The sequence below is a fragment of the Durio zibethinus genome, chromosome 20, assembly GCF_047325235.1.
Source record: "Durio zibethinus cultivar Kanyao isolate XHJ-2024 chromosome 20, ASM4732523v1, whole genome shotgun sequence".
NCBI classification, from domain to species: domain Eukaryota; kingdom Viridiplantae; phylum Streptophyta; class Magnoliopsida; order Malvales; family Malvaceae; genus Durio; species Durio zibethinus.
The window spans coordinates 24,024,256-24,043,420 of record NC_143181.1 but is presented as its reverse complement, the minus strand read 5'-3'; the positions used below and the strand labels follow the sequence as shown (position 1 = coordinate 24,043,420).

The following is a 19,165-nucleotide window of genomic DNA, read 5'->3' as shown; positions in this document are numbered from 1 at the left end:
CCTTCTCTAGGTTTGCCTCATCCCCTTTTATTAATCATGTAGTTGAGGAATTTCCTGACGTGACTTCAAGGCACATTTGCTCGGGTTAAGCCTCATGTTGTACTTTTTTAAGGAGTCGAAAGTCTCTTCTAGGTTTTTCAACTGCTCGGTTAGGCTTTTACATTTAACTATCATGTCATCTATGTATACCTCCATATTCTGGCCAATCTAGTTCTTGAAGACTTTGTTGACCAATCTTTGGTAGGTCACTCTTGCATTTTTCAAAGCAAATGGCATTACTTTCTAACAATAAAGACCTTTCTCAATAATGAAAGCTATTTTTTCCTCATCTTCCTTTAACATTTTAATTTGATTATAACTAAAGTAGGCATCCATAAAGCTAAAGAGGTTATGTTCGGCATTGTCGTCCACTACCAATGTATGTTAGGGAGAGAAAAACTATCATTTGGGCACATTTTGTTGAGGTCAATAAAATCGATGGACATCTTCCATTTTTCATCGTGCTTCTTGACCATGACCACATTAGCTATCCATTTAAGGTAATAGACCTCCCTAATGAACCCAACTGGGGTGTGGATAGCTATCTTTCCTTCCTTTAAAGCTTTTTTCCTTGGTGGCATAATTTTAGGTTCGATTGATAAATGAAAATCCCCTACCTAGCACACCAAATGTTTACGTCGAACTTAAAACTAAGGGGTATCCCTAGAATTATAAGAGAATGAAGCGAGCAATTAGATGTAAGGGCAAGAAGTGTTCCTTGTGTTTGCACTCTGACATGAAAGTCAATGATCAAAATAAGGGAAGTCGAAGGAGAGAAGAATAGGGAATTGGAGGAAGATAGAACCTGAAATGATAATACCTGAAAATCCATATTTATAGGTGAGAGGTAGGGGTCAAATGGGGGACATAGTGAAGTGGTCGAGCTAATATGGCATTGAACATGTCAACCCAACCTGACATGTCAGGTTGGTTAAAATGTCTGAAATATCTCTGGTTGTCTGTTAATAGCCTCTAATAGGGAAGAAAAAGACCACAATACCCTTTTGACAACTAAATGCCCCCAACAGTAATAATTTTTTATCGACAAAGCACCATTTTTTTCCTATAAAGATGATTTCACTTAGAAAGGGAGTATTTCACCTATAATTATTATAATACAATTAAATAATTAATCTCAATTCATAATTGTGTAAAATCTATCAAAATTTTAATGAAGCCCACAATTATAAGTAATGAATCCCTACATAATTTTTTATTGTGATTGGATTATTACAATAGTATAATAAAAATAATTGTATGTGATATGTTTCTATTTAGAAAAATAAGGAAAAAAAATGGATTTGATGGTCGTAATCTATTTATAGAAAAAACAAATTTACGTGACATTTTAATAGAAGGATGTCAATATAGTCTATAGGCAGTTGTAGAATTTAAACTCATAATATATATATATATGTATATATGTATGTGTAAAACAGAGGAATAGGATGGATACGGGTCAATTTGGGTGGCCGGCTTTCACGTCATTGACTTTACCCAAATTCTCACTTGATTGTATCTAAATCAGTATGTTACTGAAATGCCAAATGTATGGTTTCCGAGAATCTCTTGTTTCCGATGCTCTCCTGTTTGCATTTATGTATACTGGTCTCCAGTGCCGGCCTGTACTCCACATAAATATATGTGATTCCTTAGAATTGATATTTACATTGCAAAGTTGATCCGATCAGACCATGAATGGAAGGAGGAACCCCGCTGTGCCACTAAAGGGGCGTAAGTTAGATCAGAGAGATGAAGATCTTCTTCTATTCCGGGAATTGCATAAACGTGAAAAAGATAGAATTGCCACCCTCCTTCAGCCTGTTTCTGATGAGTTTGAACCAAGTGGAGGTACCAATCCGGTCCCATGGCCATGCTTTTCAAAATCAAATCATTCTCTCTCTCTATATATATCATGTTTTGTCCAGTACTTAAAAATAATACTAGTTGGTATTGACATATAGCAGGAAATTATGCACTCTACAGAATTGCATCTGGAAAGAAAGGATCTGGAGGAAACGGTTTTTTCCCCGAAAATAACAAACATGATTATGATTGGTTTGCTTTTTAACTTCTCCTGCATGAACTTGTAATTTTAGTTGTGACCCACAGTACAATGTTTAATTAATTTGCAATGCCTTTCCTCTCCATTTTCAATGTTAATCAGGTTAAAAACACCTCCTGCAACTCCTCTCTTTCCATCGCTTGAAATGGAAGCAAATGGCGCACAACTTGTCATCCAACGGGAGCTTCCAATCATTCAGCCACTTTCACGGGTACATTTATTCCTTTTAAAATGCCTTCTGATCTCTTATTAGGAATTTATACTATATCTATCTTCCATGCTACTAATAAAAACAAGACTTCGGAAGCACTCAACTGTTCTTTGAACTTGAAATTTGAAAAATCACTGTATGTATACATACATATATATGTGTGTATGTATATCATAGAGCACCAATTGGTACATGATGAGCTATACAATATGATTAAATTACTTTAAATGAAAAGTGAATACTTTAATCAGTTTGCAGGCAATAAAGAACCGTTCAAGGCCAGCATTGGAAGACCCAAATCTCCAATTCTGAAACCAAAAATTCCTTCTAGATCCATAACTCCGAGTTATAGACCAAGTATTTCATCAACTGAAGTACACAAGAACGCCAAAGTAGCTGCTGCACCCACCTTCAATCAGAAAACAAGTCAACCAGCCAGCTGTGATCCTCTTAACAATAAAAGAACAAATGTGGGTAACCGCACAATATCAAAACCTCTCAACCAAATAGATTTTCTTACTTCAAATCTGTCCAAAAACCTAGGAATATCCGCAAATAAGACAAAGCCTAGGAGTAGAGGTGTGTCACCTTTGACAAGATCAACCATTCCGGCCCAGTTTCCTGGATTCTCGGATGAGACGCCTCCTAATCTAAAGACAGATCGCTCTACTTCTGCGACGCGAGGGCAGCCACAGCCAACAGGTGCTCCTAATGCTAGTGTAGTAGTTCATCAGAAGGCTGCAGAGACAAGAAGGCAATCGTGTTCACCTGCTGTCACAAGGGGTCGGAGAGTGGAACCCAAGAAAGATGCCAAACCGACACATATCTTAGGGAGTAGAATGGTAGAGAAGGTAATGAACGCTAGGAAGTCAAGCTCAAGCAACGAAGAAAGAGACACAAAACAAAAATTACGAGGCTCCACAAATGTTAAAACCGGTGGTTTTGCGAGGACGAAACATATATAAGGTAAATTTCTGATCTGGATTTTTCTAATAAGCCCCATATATGTCTTTAATCTTCATAGCATGAATTGCCGAATACCATAAATGTCATTTTTTTTTTCCTGTTAGTTTTTTCAAATGTTTCTGGTAGCCCTTGATTAATCCTGGATCTCAAAGTATGATATGTGCATCTAGCCAAAAGATCAAGGGCTAAAAAGCCTTGTAGGCTGGAGCCCTATCTTCATTAAAATAGCCTGCAAGATCCTAAGCTATAGCGGCATAATCCATTCATTTTCTGACATTCCCTCGTTTGTTTTTCTGTCAAATTTCAGGTGCTGTCTGTTTACCTTCCTAGCCATTATTTCAGTTACTCTCATTCGTTGTTGTTACACTTCATTACTCTCAAGTCTTAAATAACCTTAAGTTGTTGTATTTTTCTTTATTATTGCCATTCAGGGGATTAAAAGTGATTCCACCCTCCTTGGCATTTTTTCCAAACGCAAAGGACAAGACTAGTCTAAACTCTATACTGTATGAATTTGCTTGATAGGAGAGCTACAAGGAATGGACACAACAGTTTCTGCAAATTTTGGTGTAATAAAATCTTCACGCAATATTGTGTGACTTTTGGTGTATATATATTTATTCGTGAAAACCAAAATCTTATTAGCAAAACTAGGCCTAATGTTGCTAGATTTTTAACACTTCTCTACACCGCCTAATCAATATAAATGGCAAGTGGCAACAGAAGTTTTTTCTCCACAACCTATAAAGTTAATCAAACATATTAGTTCAATTTAATTTGTTTGTTGAGAGATGGGATGATGCTCAAAAATATCACCCCTTTATATGGGGATCTCCAACTTTGCACCGTCTCGCTTTTTTTTTTTTTTAATGCAATGTTATAATCAAATAATTTTATTGGTAAAATTGTAGCTATTTTTGGATGAATAACATATATCTAGTTAGAACTTAGATGATACTTTTGATGCGGCACTTGGAGGTACAAAGGGCTAATCGGTTCTTTCATTAGAGAGAACGAGTCACCAAGGTTAAAAGGGCTTTTTTCGACATTTGATTTGACCTGAGGTGACACACCGACCTTATTTCTTGGAGCTAACCAATATTTTGCCAAGACAATGTCCCACTTGATGCGCGTGATCTGCTAAGATGTCCCAGGAGCATTGGAGGCATACCAGTTATGTCGAGATGGGTCGTTCCACATCAGACCAACCGTCGGTCCACGTGACTAGGTCCCTCAAATTCGACCACTCCCTCCGACAGGTATAAATACCCCGTTTCTCTTTTAAGTAAGGGGACAGAATCGCAAGAAGTTCCCACCTAGCATTCCCTTTTGTCCTCTGTTATTTCTTTTTTTCTCTTCCTATTCCGAGCTCTAATTTGAGCATCAGAGCACAAATATCCTTGTGATTTCAAGTTCTAACCAACCTCCATCGTTAGAGTAGGTCATTGCTTCTAACCAACCTCCATTCTTGTGATTCCCTGTACTTCTAACAAACCTTCATCCTTGTGATTTTAGGTTTTTGTCCCTCGTATCAGGCTCGACACTAACATTTTTGGCATGCCAGGTAAGGCCAACTCTTATTAAGCGGAGCTCACCATGCCACCTAGGAAGAGAACCATTAAAGAGGGAGATAATCCTCTTGCAACCGAGACTTACACCCAGCTTAGGCACCAAAACCCTGTCTAACCTACACAAACTACACCCACCATTGAGTAATTCGAAGCTTTGACCCAACAGCTCTAATCCCTCAAAGAGTTAATCCAAAACATAACCTAAGATGTACTCTAATCAATTAAGTTCACAAGTTAAAGACTAATATTCACTATTGAGCTTGATCAGTCAATCAACAATTCATAGAGTTATCCACAGTCTGTTAATTAACCATCTAATCTCTCGTGACTGATTAAACACCCCAAAACACATGCGCAACATCTCAAAGATAGGTAATTAATACATAACATTGTGCAATCTCAAACATTTCAAATACATAACGTATGCAACTTAAGACTGTTTGTCGTTACAACAAATGTTCAATAATAACAATGCACATGCTAAAGCCTACATCAAATCATTTAAAGCTTATAAATATAGCCATCAAGCTAAATTCTCTTGCAAAAATTATCATTTATCAAAGTTTTAGTGATAGTATAAGCTAATTTATGCAAAGTACCAATCAACTCAATAGATAAAACATATTTTAAGAATATAATCATGAATGAAATAAATGATACCACCTTTTAAATAAAAAAGTGAGCCAAACATACCATGAAAAATTTTAGATCAAATCTTTTCTTTTCTTAACCTTGTCAGGCTTTGTTGGATGGCTCATTTGATTTTCATTAGGCCTAGCTTCATGTATGCCAAACTTCTTGAACATCTTCTTGATGTGTTAGGTTCAGTTGACAAAGATCCCATCTTTTCATTCCTTGATTTGTAGGCTAAGAGAGATTTTTAATTCTTCTATCATGTTAATTTCAAAAGTCTACATTTTCTTAGCAAATACTCACAAAATATTTGATTAATAGCTTAATTATCAACAATATTTGCACAATGAGCAAATCATTTTTGTTTTTCTATATAAACAAAGACAAAGTAGTGTCTCACTACCTCTTGAAAAATAATTTTCACTAAGAATTTTGATAGCCATTCAAATCAAGCTCCTGGAGCTTGTTTCAAACCATATGAAGACTTTTGTAAAAAATATGAACATGGTTAGGCTTTTCAAAATCTTTAAAACTAGGGGAATGTTTCGTTTAAAAATTATTTAAGAGATGCACTTGTAACATTCATTTAAAAATATTTTCAAATCCAAGCAATATGAAATTGCTATCTAATCACTTTTATTCTAGCTATGGGAGAATGTTTCATAAAAGACAATATCTTTCTCTTTATTCTAACTTTTCACAATTAATCATGTTTTACTTCATTCACCCAACTTATCCATCATGTTTCTAAAAACAAACCTGGTTCCTATAATTGGATAGTTGGTTGGCCTTGGAATTAGGGTTCAAATCTTATTTCTTTCTAATTGGTCTAACTCTTCTTGAGTAACATTCATTCAATTTCATCTTTTGTTTCACTTTTTCACAAGCTCTTTTTGTAATAATCCCTTCTAATAAATCTCTAATGATGGTTCATCATAAACCTCTGTCCCTTTGGAAGGTCTTTTTACTTCTCATCTTCCTTTTCTTCTTCATATTGTATCTTCTTCATTTAAAATTCTACAAATTAACAATAAAACTACCTTTCTCGATATAACATTAGTCTCATAAAAAATATGTACAAATTTTTCAAAAATTATTTCAATGCCACAATCAGGCAAGCAAGACAAATTCTCATTTCATTTAACCAACACACACATCAAAATTCTATTTTGTATATAAAGTATGATAACATGTCTTAGCCCTTTTATGCCGCAATCAACTATCACGCATCATTAGCTATTAATCAAGATTCAAAAAAATTTCAACAATGAATAACATTTTTAAATCATTTGTTGATGTAACTGTGTTAATGCATCAATCATAACATGGAATATATGGTACCTAAACACACTTACAGGTTTGTCATAAAGTGCAATGCTCATCAAAATTTGTTACAAAAATTTAACAACTAAAATACATTCAATTTTTAAAAAAAATGCTACCTATGCAATCTCACCAAATTAGAAAATTATCCATTAGCTTAAAAGCGATTGGTCACTAGTTATGCATATAAGATTTAAAAACAAGCTATATTTCCCTTACTACACTATCACTAATGCTAAGCAATTCATGCTTTAAACATTAAACAAATAAAACATTTTTAATATGAGTTAGAAAGATGTTACCAATAGTTTTAATTCCATGGATGATTCTTTTGGAGTTGTCACTATGTGTCGCACTTCCACTCATCCTTCTTTAAGCTCCATGCATATGCTTTCCATCCCTGTTCATGTGTCTTTAATAGCCACTATCCAAATAGTTACCATGGCCATTTCTCTTTTCAATTAAGCTTTGATCTCAATTTTCATTCCTTTAGCTCTTGCTTAACCTATAAGCATAGATTTTCATTTTAAAGTAATATGTACCTATACCTTGATGGGTCCTTGGGGCAGACAAAATTTGGGAAGCTTTAAGAACCCATACTTTCTTGATCTTAGGAAGATCATTCTTGTAATAACAGTTATATAATAAATGACCTTTCCTTTTAGAAATATAACAATGAGTTTTATGTGTTTAGGTGAAGAAAATCTTTTTTTTTTTCATTTTCTTTAAAATTTTCTTCAATGAAAGTTTGAAAGCAAAATTCTCATTTTGAACATCTTGCAATGTTTTGTTCCTACTCTCTAATTCCAATTTATGAATTCCAATCTTAGTTTTTAAAAGCTCTAAGTTGTTTTCCAAAGCATTTTCATTTTCAAAAACAACATCAAAATCTTTCTTTGCCTTTTCCAAATCAATTATGAGTGATGCAATTTTCTTTTTATTCTTACTACATCTATGTGTGACTTTCTCAAAATCATTAAATAGATTTTCATATTTAGTTTCAAGTTCCTTATATGAAACATTTAAGGGCTCAAAACATACCTCATTTTCATTTGCCATTTAACAAAGATTGGCCTTGACTTCCAATTCTAGTTCTTTTTTTTTTTCCTTGTCATTCTTGGACTCAATGAGTGGACAATTGGATATGATATTTCTCGGTTGTTTGCGCCCATATCAAACAACTTCATTGCTCTTTATGGATCATTCTTGAATCTTTCTTTTTTTGTATTCCTCTTACCCTTGTTTTTTTTTAACTAGATTCTTATGTTTCCTAGACAACATGACCATTTCATTTTCATCCTCTTCACATGATGACTCAGCTAGTTCTTTTTCATGGGCAATTATGTTTAATACAAGTTCTTTGTTCTTTTCTTAAGAGCCATTCATGCCATCCTTCTAAAGCTACTGGATTTCTTATTCATAAATGAGAAGTGAACCGTAACCTTCATCAAGTGAAATGGTACTAGGATCCTTTGTTTCTTTCATTGCTATAACTTTTGGATTCCAAATTCTTAGAAGACTTCTAAGCAATCTTTTCACCAATTCTTTTTCAAGGATTATCTTTCCTAGTTGTGTTAGTTGATTGGTGATTGTGGTGTATCGATTAAACCAAGATATGATTGATTCACTGATTTGCACTTTGACATTTCATATCAATTATGTTAGTATAACTGCCTATAATGGGCTACTAAAACAATTGCCTTGGGCAATTTTTGATTGAATGAAAAACCTACCATAGGCAGTTTATAAAACCAAAAAATGCTACTCATTTCTTTAGTTAATCATAAAAGTCATTTGGCCATTAAACAAAAATTTTAGAGTAGAGAGAAAAGTCTCTCAAAAGAAGAATAGAAAAGAAAATGAGAGAGAATTAGACAAGTATTTGAACAACTCTTAGTGAAGAATTCTTGTATTCGGTGTGAAGGACTTATATTATGGAATCAAAAATTTTTCATATTGTGATCTTGTTCAACGACTAATAATTCAAGTCAGGTTTTTGCTTTCGCTTCCACTTAACAAGTATATATGATTGTTCGTATATGCCTTGCATGTTAATTTATCTTACACTGGTATCATAGCTAGGTTGGCTTGTTTTCTAGTTGGTTTGTATGTTTTTAATAACCAAAACATGATATGTTTTTGCATGATTGCGAATATCCATAGGAGATTTTTTTTTTTTGTTCATGATATAATTAATGCTGTTGTGATAGTTCTTGGAAATGCCATTAATATTGCTTTTTCTGGATCATTTGTTTTTTTATTTTAAGTAAAAAAAAATTATCCTTGTTAATTTAGGATGTCAGATCACACAAGAATGATTGAGATATGAGTCTTAATCATTTTTTTTTACTTGTGTTGACTTATGAATTAATGATTTTTTATCGTATGTTGTTTAAGAAAAATCATGACTACTATTATGAGGACTCCCATTATTCCAAGGACATTGGCACAATTCCTAAAAGTCACAAGGCTGACGGTGGAATTGAGGCAATACTGAATAGATCCAAATGATGATATTGAGAAGCATACCATCAAGGTCAATAACATGATCTAAGAATTGATCTGGTGTGATAGCATAGACATTAGGAATGACTAGATCAAATATGAAATGTTGATGGATACACTTTTAACTCTAAAACCAAAAAATCTTTTTTGAGATCTCTAGATGTCTTTGGGGAGTGATCCTAAGTATGAAACATCAATTATGGATTTTGTAAAGGAATACGTGAGAATATGAGCAAAAAGGAGTGTGACCCTTTCAGTCTGCTTAAGTTTTCATAATAGAAAATGTAAAATTCCTGGACCTCCATGGATGGGTAACCTGAATACAAAATTACCAAAGGAATTTTTATCGATTTGAATGATTTTTTTTGAATGATATATGTTACTAATTATGTGTTGGTAACCTTATGGTTAGTGGGAGTTCTAAGTTAATTGATTTGTTCTATCTTAGAATGATTGATTTTGCACAATAAAATAAATTAATGACAATTAAACACATTTAAAAATAAAATTTGATTACGAACATAATGACCTTTGGTTTCATTTTTATGTGAATGATTGTCACTACTTAATTTGTGACATTGTGACAAAATTAAAAGTGTGTAATGCTAGGCATTAATTAGTGCATATGTCTCTCGAATGTAAAATTATACTTTGAAATGACTTCTACTTCTAAGAATATTATTATTGATTTAAACAAGGGTAAGAAGCTAAATGGGGACAATTATGAGATCTGGAGTATGAAAATCTAGTATGTACTTAAAAAATAAGAGGTTCTTGTTGTTTTGAATAATGTCTTTGATGAGCCTGAGAAAGGGAATACGTTCCAATATAAAAGGAATCGAAAGGTTTATGAGGCCTAGATAAAGAAAAACTCTACAGAACGTATTACATTGCTTAATAGTACAAAGAATGATATTATACGTGAGTTTCAATCTCATGGAATAGCCAATGAGATGTTGAATGCCCTAAAAGCAGAGTTTGATGCAACTTTAGTTATCAAACTAAGGCAGCTTACTACCAAGTTTGACACATACAAGAACATAATATGAGGTAGGATGTAATAGAGATGTCAAACATGATAAGTGAGCTAAAAGAGGTTGGCTACACTCTGATAGATGAATAATAGGTTCAAGCTATCATCCATTCTTTGCCATATACCTAGGAACACATAAAAGTGCACTTTACCCATAATGAAAGTATAAGGACTCTTGATGATGTTTCCATTATCCTTAACTAAAGAAAGATCGTATGGAAGTATCCAAGCCTAGTGTTGATGCATATATGACATCATCTAGTTCAAAAGAAGCTTCGAGCTTTAAGCACAGGCCACATGGTAGGAACAAAAAAAAAATCTCGTAAGAGGCCAAAAAGTGGACAAATCAGTAAAGAACAAGGTTTTAAGGCTAATTAAAAAAAAAAAACAAACTCAGAGTCAAGCGCTTTAATTGTGGTAAAATAGGTCACTTTGCTCGTGAATGTAACAAGCTAAAAAAAGTACAAACTCTTAGAGTATTGTATTTATTTTAAGTATTGTTGTGATGACTAAATCACATCTTTTGTGGATTATAGACTCAAGGGCCACAGACCATGTAGCACGAGATAGGAATGCGTTCATGTATTTTCATTAGATTCCATGTGGAACAAAATGGATCTATGTAAAAAATAATTCACAGATTAAAAATAAGGGGAACTTGCACCTGCAAGCTAAACATGTGTGGTGGAAAAACCTATATCCTACATGACATACTTTTTGCTCTGGATATTTGATGCAATTTGGTTTCTGTCACTATTCTTCTTAGTTTAGGATTTATTTTGAATTGCAACAATACTGGTTTAAGTTTGTATTTGGATATAACTTATTATGGATCTGGATATTTATCAGATGGTTTTATTATGTTAGATAATGTTTTGTACAATAATTTAAGTTTTTCCTTTATGATTGAATCTAGTGCGAATATTTATATGAATATTTGGCATACTAGACTTGGCCATATAGACCAACAAAGAATGGATAAATTAACAAAAGAGGGACTACTAGACCTTATTGTGAAAGTTAATTTGCCATTATGTGAATATTGCCTAGCAAGAAAAGTGATAAGAAAATCATTTGGTAAAGAACTACAGTTGAAATTCCATTGCAATTAATACATTCTGACATTTATGGCCTAATGAATGTTAGGTCACAAAAAGAAAGTCAATATTTCATCACATTCATTAATGATTTTACATGCTTTAGGTTCGTCTATTTGCTTTATCACCAGTCTGAAACATTTGAGTGCTTTAAAAAGTATGTGACTTTAGTAAAAAATCAATTAGACATAAACATTAAGACGTTAAGAATGGACTGAAGATGTGAGCATTTGTCCGATCAGTTCAGACAATTATGTGATGAAAATGATATTGACAGACCGTTAACCATTCCTAAAACTCCATAACAAAATGCTATTGCAAAGAGAAAAAATAGAAATGGTGAAGTTTATGATGGCCTAAGCAAATTTGTCAATCACCTTTTAGGTTGATACGTTGTTAACTACTGCTTATATACTCAATAAAGTACATTTCAAATTGGTTATGTCCACTTCTTATGAATTACGAAATAAGAGAAAACCTTATCTCAGTAACTTGAGACTTTAGGGTTGTGTTACTTATGTACATAAAACTACTTATCCATATGGTAAGCTAGGTCCTTAAAACAAAAATTGTATATTTATAAGATACTATAAGCATTCAAAGGGATACATGTTCATATGTGAATAATCAAATAAGAGTGTAACTGAATTTGAATATTAGAATGCCACTTTTTTGAAAAGTGTATCTCAAAAAAAGGTGAGATAGATCAAGAAATGTCTCTTTATGAGATTTAAGAAGCAAATAATTTGTTAGTTCTAAATTAATTAATGCATGTGCTTGATCAAGAACCAATAGTATCTCATCCAAGTGGGAGCATGACTAAATATAATGGATTTTGTGAATTGGTTTCCCAAGAATCAAAAGGTAGGCAAAGTAATCATGAAAATAGTCCCCCACATCATTTTGACATAAAAGGGGAAACGTTCTTAATTACCCCACAAGATAAAAAAAAGCTAAAAAATGTTAAAAAAGCTTTATCATCCATAGTAAAAGAAAAGTGGATGAAAGTAATAGAAGAAGAGATAGAGTCTATGAGATCAAACCGTGTTTGAGAATTGGTTTATCTTCTTAAAAGATGTAAATCAATTGAAAACAAATGGGTTCTCAAGATTAAGCATAAGTCAGATGGGACAATTGAAAGATATAAAGCTTGTCTAGTAGTGAAAATATATGCTTAATAAACTAATAAAAGGAATTGATTATAAAGAAACATTCTCTCCTGTTATGAAATTTTCCTCAATACGTTTAATTCTAGCCATTATAACCAGTTTAGATTTGGAGTTACATCAAATAGATATGAAAACTGCCTTTCTAATTGGAAGACTGAAAGAAAAAATGTATATGGAATAACCTAAAGTTTTTTTTGACAAGGGTCAAAAGCACAAAGTGTGCAGGCCATTAAAATTGATTTATGACTTTAAACGGTCTTCCAAACAATGGTATATTAGCTTTCATCAAGTGATAATTTCATATGATTTTATCATGATTGATGAGGACCACTGTATGTATGTCAAAAGAGACAAAGATAAATTTAAGAGCATGTCATTTTATGTAGTTAACATACTATTAACTGGCAATGATAATGAGTATATTACTAAGGTGAAAACTTGGTTGTCTTCAAATTTTGAAATGAAAGACATAGGCGAAATAGCTTACATACTTGGTGTAAAAATTATAAAAGATCGTTCCAAGAAGTTGGTAGCACCTTAATAAGAGCAATACCTTAAGAAAGTTCTAGAACAATTCAATATGCAAGACTGCAAGCCAATACATACTCTTATGGTGAAAGGTGAAGGTCTTAGCCAGAGAATGTATCTTAAAACTTTATAAGAAAAAGAACAAATGACAAAAGTTCCTTATTCTAATGCTATTGAAAGCCTTATGTATGTTATGATGTACACAAAGCCAAACATTTGCTATGCGATGGCTATGGCAAGAAGATATCAATCCAATCTAGGTCAACACCATTGGAAAGCTGTTAAAAAAATATTGAGATATCTAAAAGGCACTATGGATTATATGTTGCACTATCAATGAAGTGATTTGTATTTGGTCAACTATACGGATATCGATTGGTAAGGAGATTTAAATAAAAGAAAATCTATCTCCAGCTATGTTTTCTTCTAAAATGGTAAGGTTATTTAATGGAGTAGTAAGAAAAAGACTTGTAGAGCACAATCCATAATGGAAGCTAAATTTGTAGCATTTTTAGCGACAGTACAAGAGGCTGTTTAGCTTAAGAGATTCTTGAATCATTTAAGATTTGAGAAAGATTAGTCCAACTTAATGTTGGTGAATTGCAATAGTCAAGCTGTAAACACATTCACAAAGGATCTCAAATATCATTCTAACATCAAACATATAGATACCAAGTATAACTACGTGAGAGACATGGTTGCACAAAAGAAAGTCAATATGCAATACATTTCTATGCATAAGATGATTGCTAATCCATTTAATAAGTCCATACCTAAAGATATGTTTAATAGCCATATGAGATCTCTAGGATTACGTAGATGTTGAAGCACATGTACTAATTGAACAATTTTATATGTATAATGTATGATATTTTCTCATTTAAGTTGACTTATATTGAATACAATTAATGCCACTAAAGTTTAGTACTTTATTCTTTAAATGCATGCACACATGTATATGTACATATACAATATGATTCAAAAAGTCAAATAGATGATTGGCCTTCTTACATAGACAATCACCTCAATGGTTTGGCACCATGGAGATGAGATTAGTTTTAAGCTATGGATTGAAAGCCCAAGCTTAAAATAGAATCACCTTGATAAAAGATTAAAATGAGGTCACTTGATATTGAGATTTGCGATCAAAAGTGAATAGACCCATAATTCACTTTGTTTGTCTTAATATGAGTGGAAGTCTTGCTGAATAGAGTTATGGACTCAAGTTAGATACTGAGAGTATCTGAACTATCACTTGTATGGTATTGATATATAAATGAAGAAAGACATACACTCTTTGGAAAAATGAAATTAATATCGTAGCATGTATTTCATACCACATGTGCATTGCTCGACCAATAAAGGTAACAGAAGAATAGATCTCTACTTCTTGTTATGTGAGACCCTTGAGATCAAAGGATCTCATATTTAGTACCCTCAAGGACCTTTGACTATTTTTTAAAGTTTTAGTTCAATGTTAGTTATCTTGGATTGTTGCCAATGGTCATGGATGATTCAATCTAATAGGACATATCTGGATAGTAGTTGAATTAAAATAGAGATTCTAGAAAAACGAAAGATCATTCTGGTGTCATATTTGGTTGTATTCATAGGTCGACCAATTATGTTTGAAACATCGAACATAAATGTGAATACACAAGTATATCATACAATATGATAAACTTAAAATATTACTAAATAGGCTAGGGTGCTGCATACTTATTCTAATTGTACTTTGGAGTTAATATACATACCTAATAGTTGTATAGGTGACTGGATCTGATAATGACTTGCTATATACACCTGACAATTGTATAGTAATTTTTTAAAGTATACTGGTCGTACGACTTATTTCCTTATATGAACTCGATGCAAAGAACAAAGATAATGTTCTTAAGATCATTAGAGTTTAACATTCATTCTGTGCAAGTGGGAGATGTTAGTATAATCGCCCATAATGGGCTCATTAAAACAACTACTTTGGGAAAATTTTGATTAGATGAAAAAACTACCATAAGTAGTTTACAAAACAAAAAAAATGCCGCCCATTTTTTTTATTAATCATAAAAGTCATTCAGCCATTAAACAAAAAATTAGAGTAATGAGAAAAGTCTCTCAAAAGAAGTATAAGAAAAAAAATGAGAGAGAGTCTAACAAACATTTAAACAACTCTCAGTAAGGAATTCTTACATTCAGTATGAAGGACTTACATTGTGGAATTGAACAATTTTCGTATTGTGATCTTATTCAATGACTAGTAATTCAAGTTGGGTTTTCACTTCCACTTCCACTTAATAAGTAATTATATATGATTTTGTTCATATATGTCTTGCATGTGAATTTATCTTACAAATTAGATAAAATTACAATTTAGATAAAATTACAATTTTTGGTTCCTTTGCTTGAGTTGTTCCTTTATGCGTGATCTTCAACTTATTCCAAATTTCTTTTGTTGATTTGCAAGCATAAATGCTATTAAACTCAATTGGATTGATTAGTGTATAATGGAGAGTATAAATGGCCTTGAACTTTATTTGTTTTCTCTTTTTTTCCTCTTCACTCCATTCATTTCTTTGTTTTAGTTCTTTCTCTCCATAGGTTTTGGACATCTTCATCGGCATGAATGGTTCATCAATGATCACATCCCACATCTCGTAGTCACAAGCTCTAATGTATATTGACATTTTTTATCTCCAATGATAGTATTTTGTTCCATCAAACAAAGGAGGCCTATTTATGGAATGACCTTTAACTCCAACAGCACTTGAGCTTGTAAATGCCATTCAGATCACTCTTAAATGATGTTAGGCTTGTAAATTAAAAGACTAGCTTTAATACCGCTTGCTAGTCCCAAGTAGGATGTGCTAGAGGGGGTGAATAGTACCTTTTGCTATGAAATAATATGAACAAAATATAAGTGCTACAAATTTAATCCAATAAAAGTTTAGAGCAGAGGAAAGAAATCACCAAATAGTGGTTAATTGATGGAAGAGGATGATGCACCACGATATATAATGGTTAGGCCCTCCTACATCCTCTACCTTGACAAGCTTTGGCAAGGATTTGTAAATCTACTATTTGATGAAATTCCAGCTTCCACCAAGCTTCTATAATAGTGAGTTAATCCCAAGCTCAAAATAGAATTCAAACTTTCACCCAATGTTTACAAAACACCCAACCTAATTAAGCAAATCCAGCTCAATCTCTAACTCCAAAGTGTTAAAATGTTCCCAAACTTTGAAACAAAGCAACAAGCTTTTATAAATGTGTATATGATCTCTCTTTGATTTGATTACACCAATAAAACTCACTATTAATTTTTAGTCAAAAATAGGAGTTGAAGCTTAAAGAATTTGCAAAGATTTTTATCATTTGCAAATATTTTTATGTTTTTGTTATAGAATGCTTGAATCTTCCCTTGGATGTTTTTCTTTAATCTGTTAAGGTGTGTATATAGAAAGAAGTTGATTCCTGGTCATTAAAAACATTTATGCTCGTAGGAAGATGAAATTTTGAAGATTTTTGGAGATTTTCCAAATTATAGCCGTTGCAATGTGAACATCTGACTTTCAGGATAGGGCATTTAGATGCCTGTTCTTGGTATTCGAATGCATGGCTACTATCTAGGATTTTCTTCAAAGGCACTCGGATACCATACCTTCGGGTATTCGGATGCCACCTATCAGGTTGCAAGGCATTTAGATGCCATGCCTTGGTTATTAGGATACACTGCTTCTAGAAGTCTAATTTTGATTTATGATTATTAGCATTTGGATACCTCGAATGCTAGCATTTTGGATGGTGGGTATTCGGATGCTTTACATAGGATATCCAAATGCCATCATTCTGACTTGTGTCTTCTTGCTAGGTAATCGATTGCTTTTTCCAAACTTTGCTTCTTTGATGAATTTTTCTTACTGTCATTCAACCCAAACTTACCCTCCCTAGCTAGTATTATTACCTTTGAAGTTAAAGATCTTTATTTGTTTTTCAAACTTTCTTCAAGATGCACTACATATCAAATCTCATGCCTTAAGCTAGATTTTCCTACTAATGTATTCCTGAAACACTTAATTAAACATATTAGACAAAAAAGATTAGAGAGTTTTATTGGGTATTCATACCATGTCAGCCACTTAATTGATGATAACCTTACAAAATCTCAAAATACTTGACCGAATGAAAGTTGGAATATATAAGTGAGAATTTTAATTTTTTAAATACCAAACTGAAAAAAGATGGACAGAAATGAACCTAAAGCACTAATAATCGATCACTATTCATTATCGCTCCAATGGTACATGCAATTTTTTTAAACAAAGTTGATACTTGAGAACATTAAATCTGAAAATTACATCAATTAAAGTTATATTATTACATTATGCATTGAATCTTAAATAATGTATTTAACTTTTTTTGCCCGAATTTATTTAACTATATTATTGAAATTTTAGTACAAAACATCCTAAGTTTTGCTGTTAGAAAAGATAAAAGAATGATGGAAAATTTTTTATTCATAATTAAATTATAAAATAAAATTAAAAAATTGGCTTTATTTTTTCGAAACTATACTGTTGCTTTGGTATAAGGATGAGGTTTTCGCTATTGAGAATCGTTCGCTGGCTGAAGGAGCTTACACTGAGGGCTTGCTCAACGCCACGCTCACCCAGGTTTTTGTCTCTCTCATTTCCTCATTACTTGTGTAATCTTCATTTGCTCTGCTATTTTCATGCCTAGAAGTAAGCTTATAGGAATTTAAATGCTTCCAAAAATTTAATGCTCTGCTATCCTTATGATTGAAGGAAATTGACATTAAAGGCAAAAAGTTTTTTGTATTGAACGAATATCCGTTGCCTGGATGAGACAATGGTTACTCTCACGAGGGAAAAAGCCATCCAAAGTGCATTAGTTTTGTCTCCTGTTGATGATCGCTGATTAACTGGTAGTAAATTATATAGTACAGAAGCTGACGAAACAAGATGAAACTACAAATTGTCTAGAGGGAAATCTGAGAGGATACAAGAGGGAGTGATGAAAATACTTCTCTTTTGCTTGATAACACAGAGAAGTAGAAGGGAAAAAGTACTTCTCTTTTCAATACAGTTTTCCACTATTTCTAAGAACAAGTAGAAAATTTTATGCCATAGATCTAATTTTTCCATCTTCCTTACATAGCAAAGCAATTTGTTGGTGATTATCACCTTCATTTTGTAACCATGGGTTCATACAACCGAAGATTTTGTGTGAGCCATTGACCCTGTCCAGGTCTTACCAGAATCAGTTATGTCATTTTATAAATGCCACCATTGATATCATCAAGGACCATTTTATACTTGCAAATTCTCAAGCCCTAATATCATTAACCTATATCACTGCATATCTTGTTAGTAGATTTAAGAAAAACAAAAATAGTAAAAAAAAAAGAATATATGGCTTTGAGGTGTGAATAACACTGTCTTAAAGGCAATTATGCTTATAGGATATAACAAAGCCTTAAAACTCTCTAAATCAGAAGTAGTGAAATTGGTCAGGCAGAAAGATCTATTTATAATAAACGAACAGTCATTAATCAAACCAATTCAAAAAGTCATGACATTTTGTATAGTCATATTTTATTGTTTAAATAAACTTTATTTAAACAATCTTTTACTGTTCAAGCATATTTATCCAGAATCAATAATATTCTAAAATAAATAAATAATAATAATAATAACAACAATAAAGATTTAAAAATTAAATCTATTTACCAAACAAGCCCAAATGACTTGGCCCAAGTGCTCAAGTGCCCAAGTGCCCATCTTTGACTTTTAAAATTGTCCAACCCACTAGGAAAACTCCTAGCAAGCCCAAATAACTTGGCCCACTCCAACACTTAGCTCAATTACTTAAATAATATAAGTAATTTCTTTTAAACCATTTATAAGTGATCTTTCTACTCAATGTGGGATACACCATATTCTAAACTACTAACAATCCCCCACTAGTTTGGAATGTTGGTGCTTAATCTTTAACCTTTCACACAAAT

At 32.6% G+C, this 19,165-nt stretch overlaps 1 protein-coding gene across 1 annotated transcript; it reads left to right on the top strand.

Moving 5' to 3' along the window:
• Positions 1-1,517: 1,517 nt before the first annotated feature.
• Positions 1,518-4,055, top strand: LOC149513195 (uncharacterized). The gene is made up of 4 exons (XM_089749618.1): positions 1,518-1,890; positions 2,007-2,097; positions 2,207-3,281; positions 3,589-4,055. The coding sequence occupies exons 1-3, from the start codon at positions 1,734-1,736 to the stop codon at positions 2,355-2,357; spliced, it is 399 nt and encodes a 132-aa protein (XP_089605744.1). The 5' UTR covers positions 1,518-1,733; the 3' UTR covers positions 2,358-3,281; positions 3,589-4,055.
• The last annotated feature ends 15,110 nt before the right edge of the window (positions 4,056-19,165 follow it).

What these genes read in the sequence shown, in the direction of transcription:
- LOC149513195 (XM_089749618.1), top strand. Translation starts at nt 1,734, where the DNA reads ATGAATGGAAGGAGGAACCCCGCTGTGCCACTAAAGGGGCGTAAGTTA. An exon ending in TGAGTTTGAACCAAGTGGAG is followed by an intron (nt 1,891 to 2,006) that starts GTACCAATCCGG and finishes GACATATAGCAG; the next exon opens with GAAATTATGCACTCTACAGA. An exon ending in AACAAACATGATTATGATTG is followed by an intron (nt 2,098 to 2,206) that starts GTTTGCTTTTTA and finishes AATGTTAATCAG; the next exon opens with GTTAAAAACACCTCCTGCAA.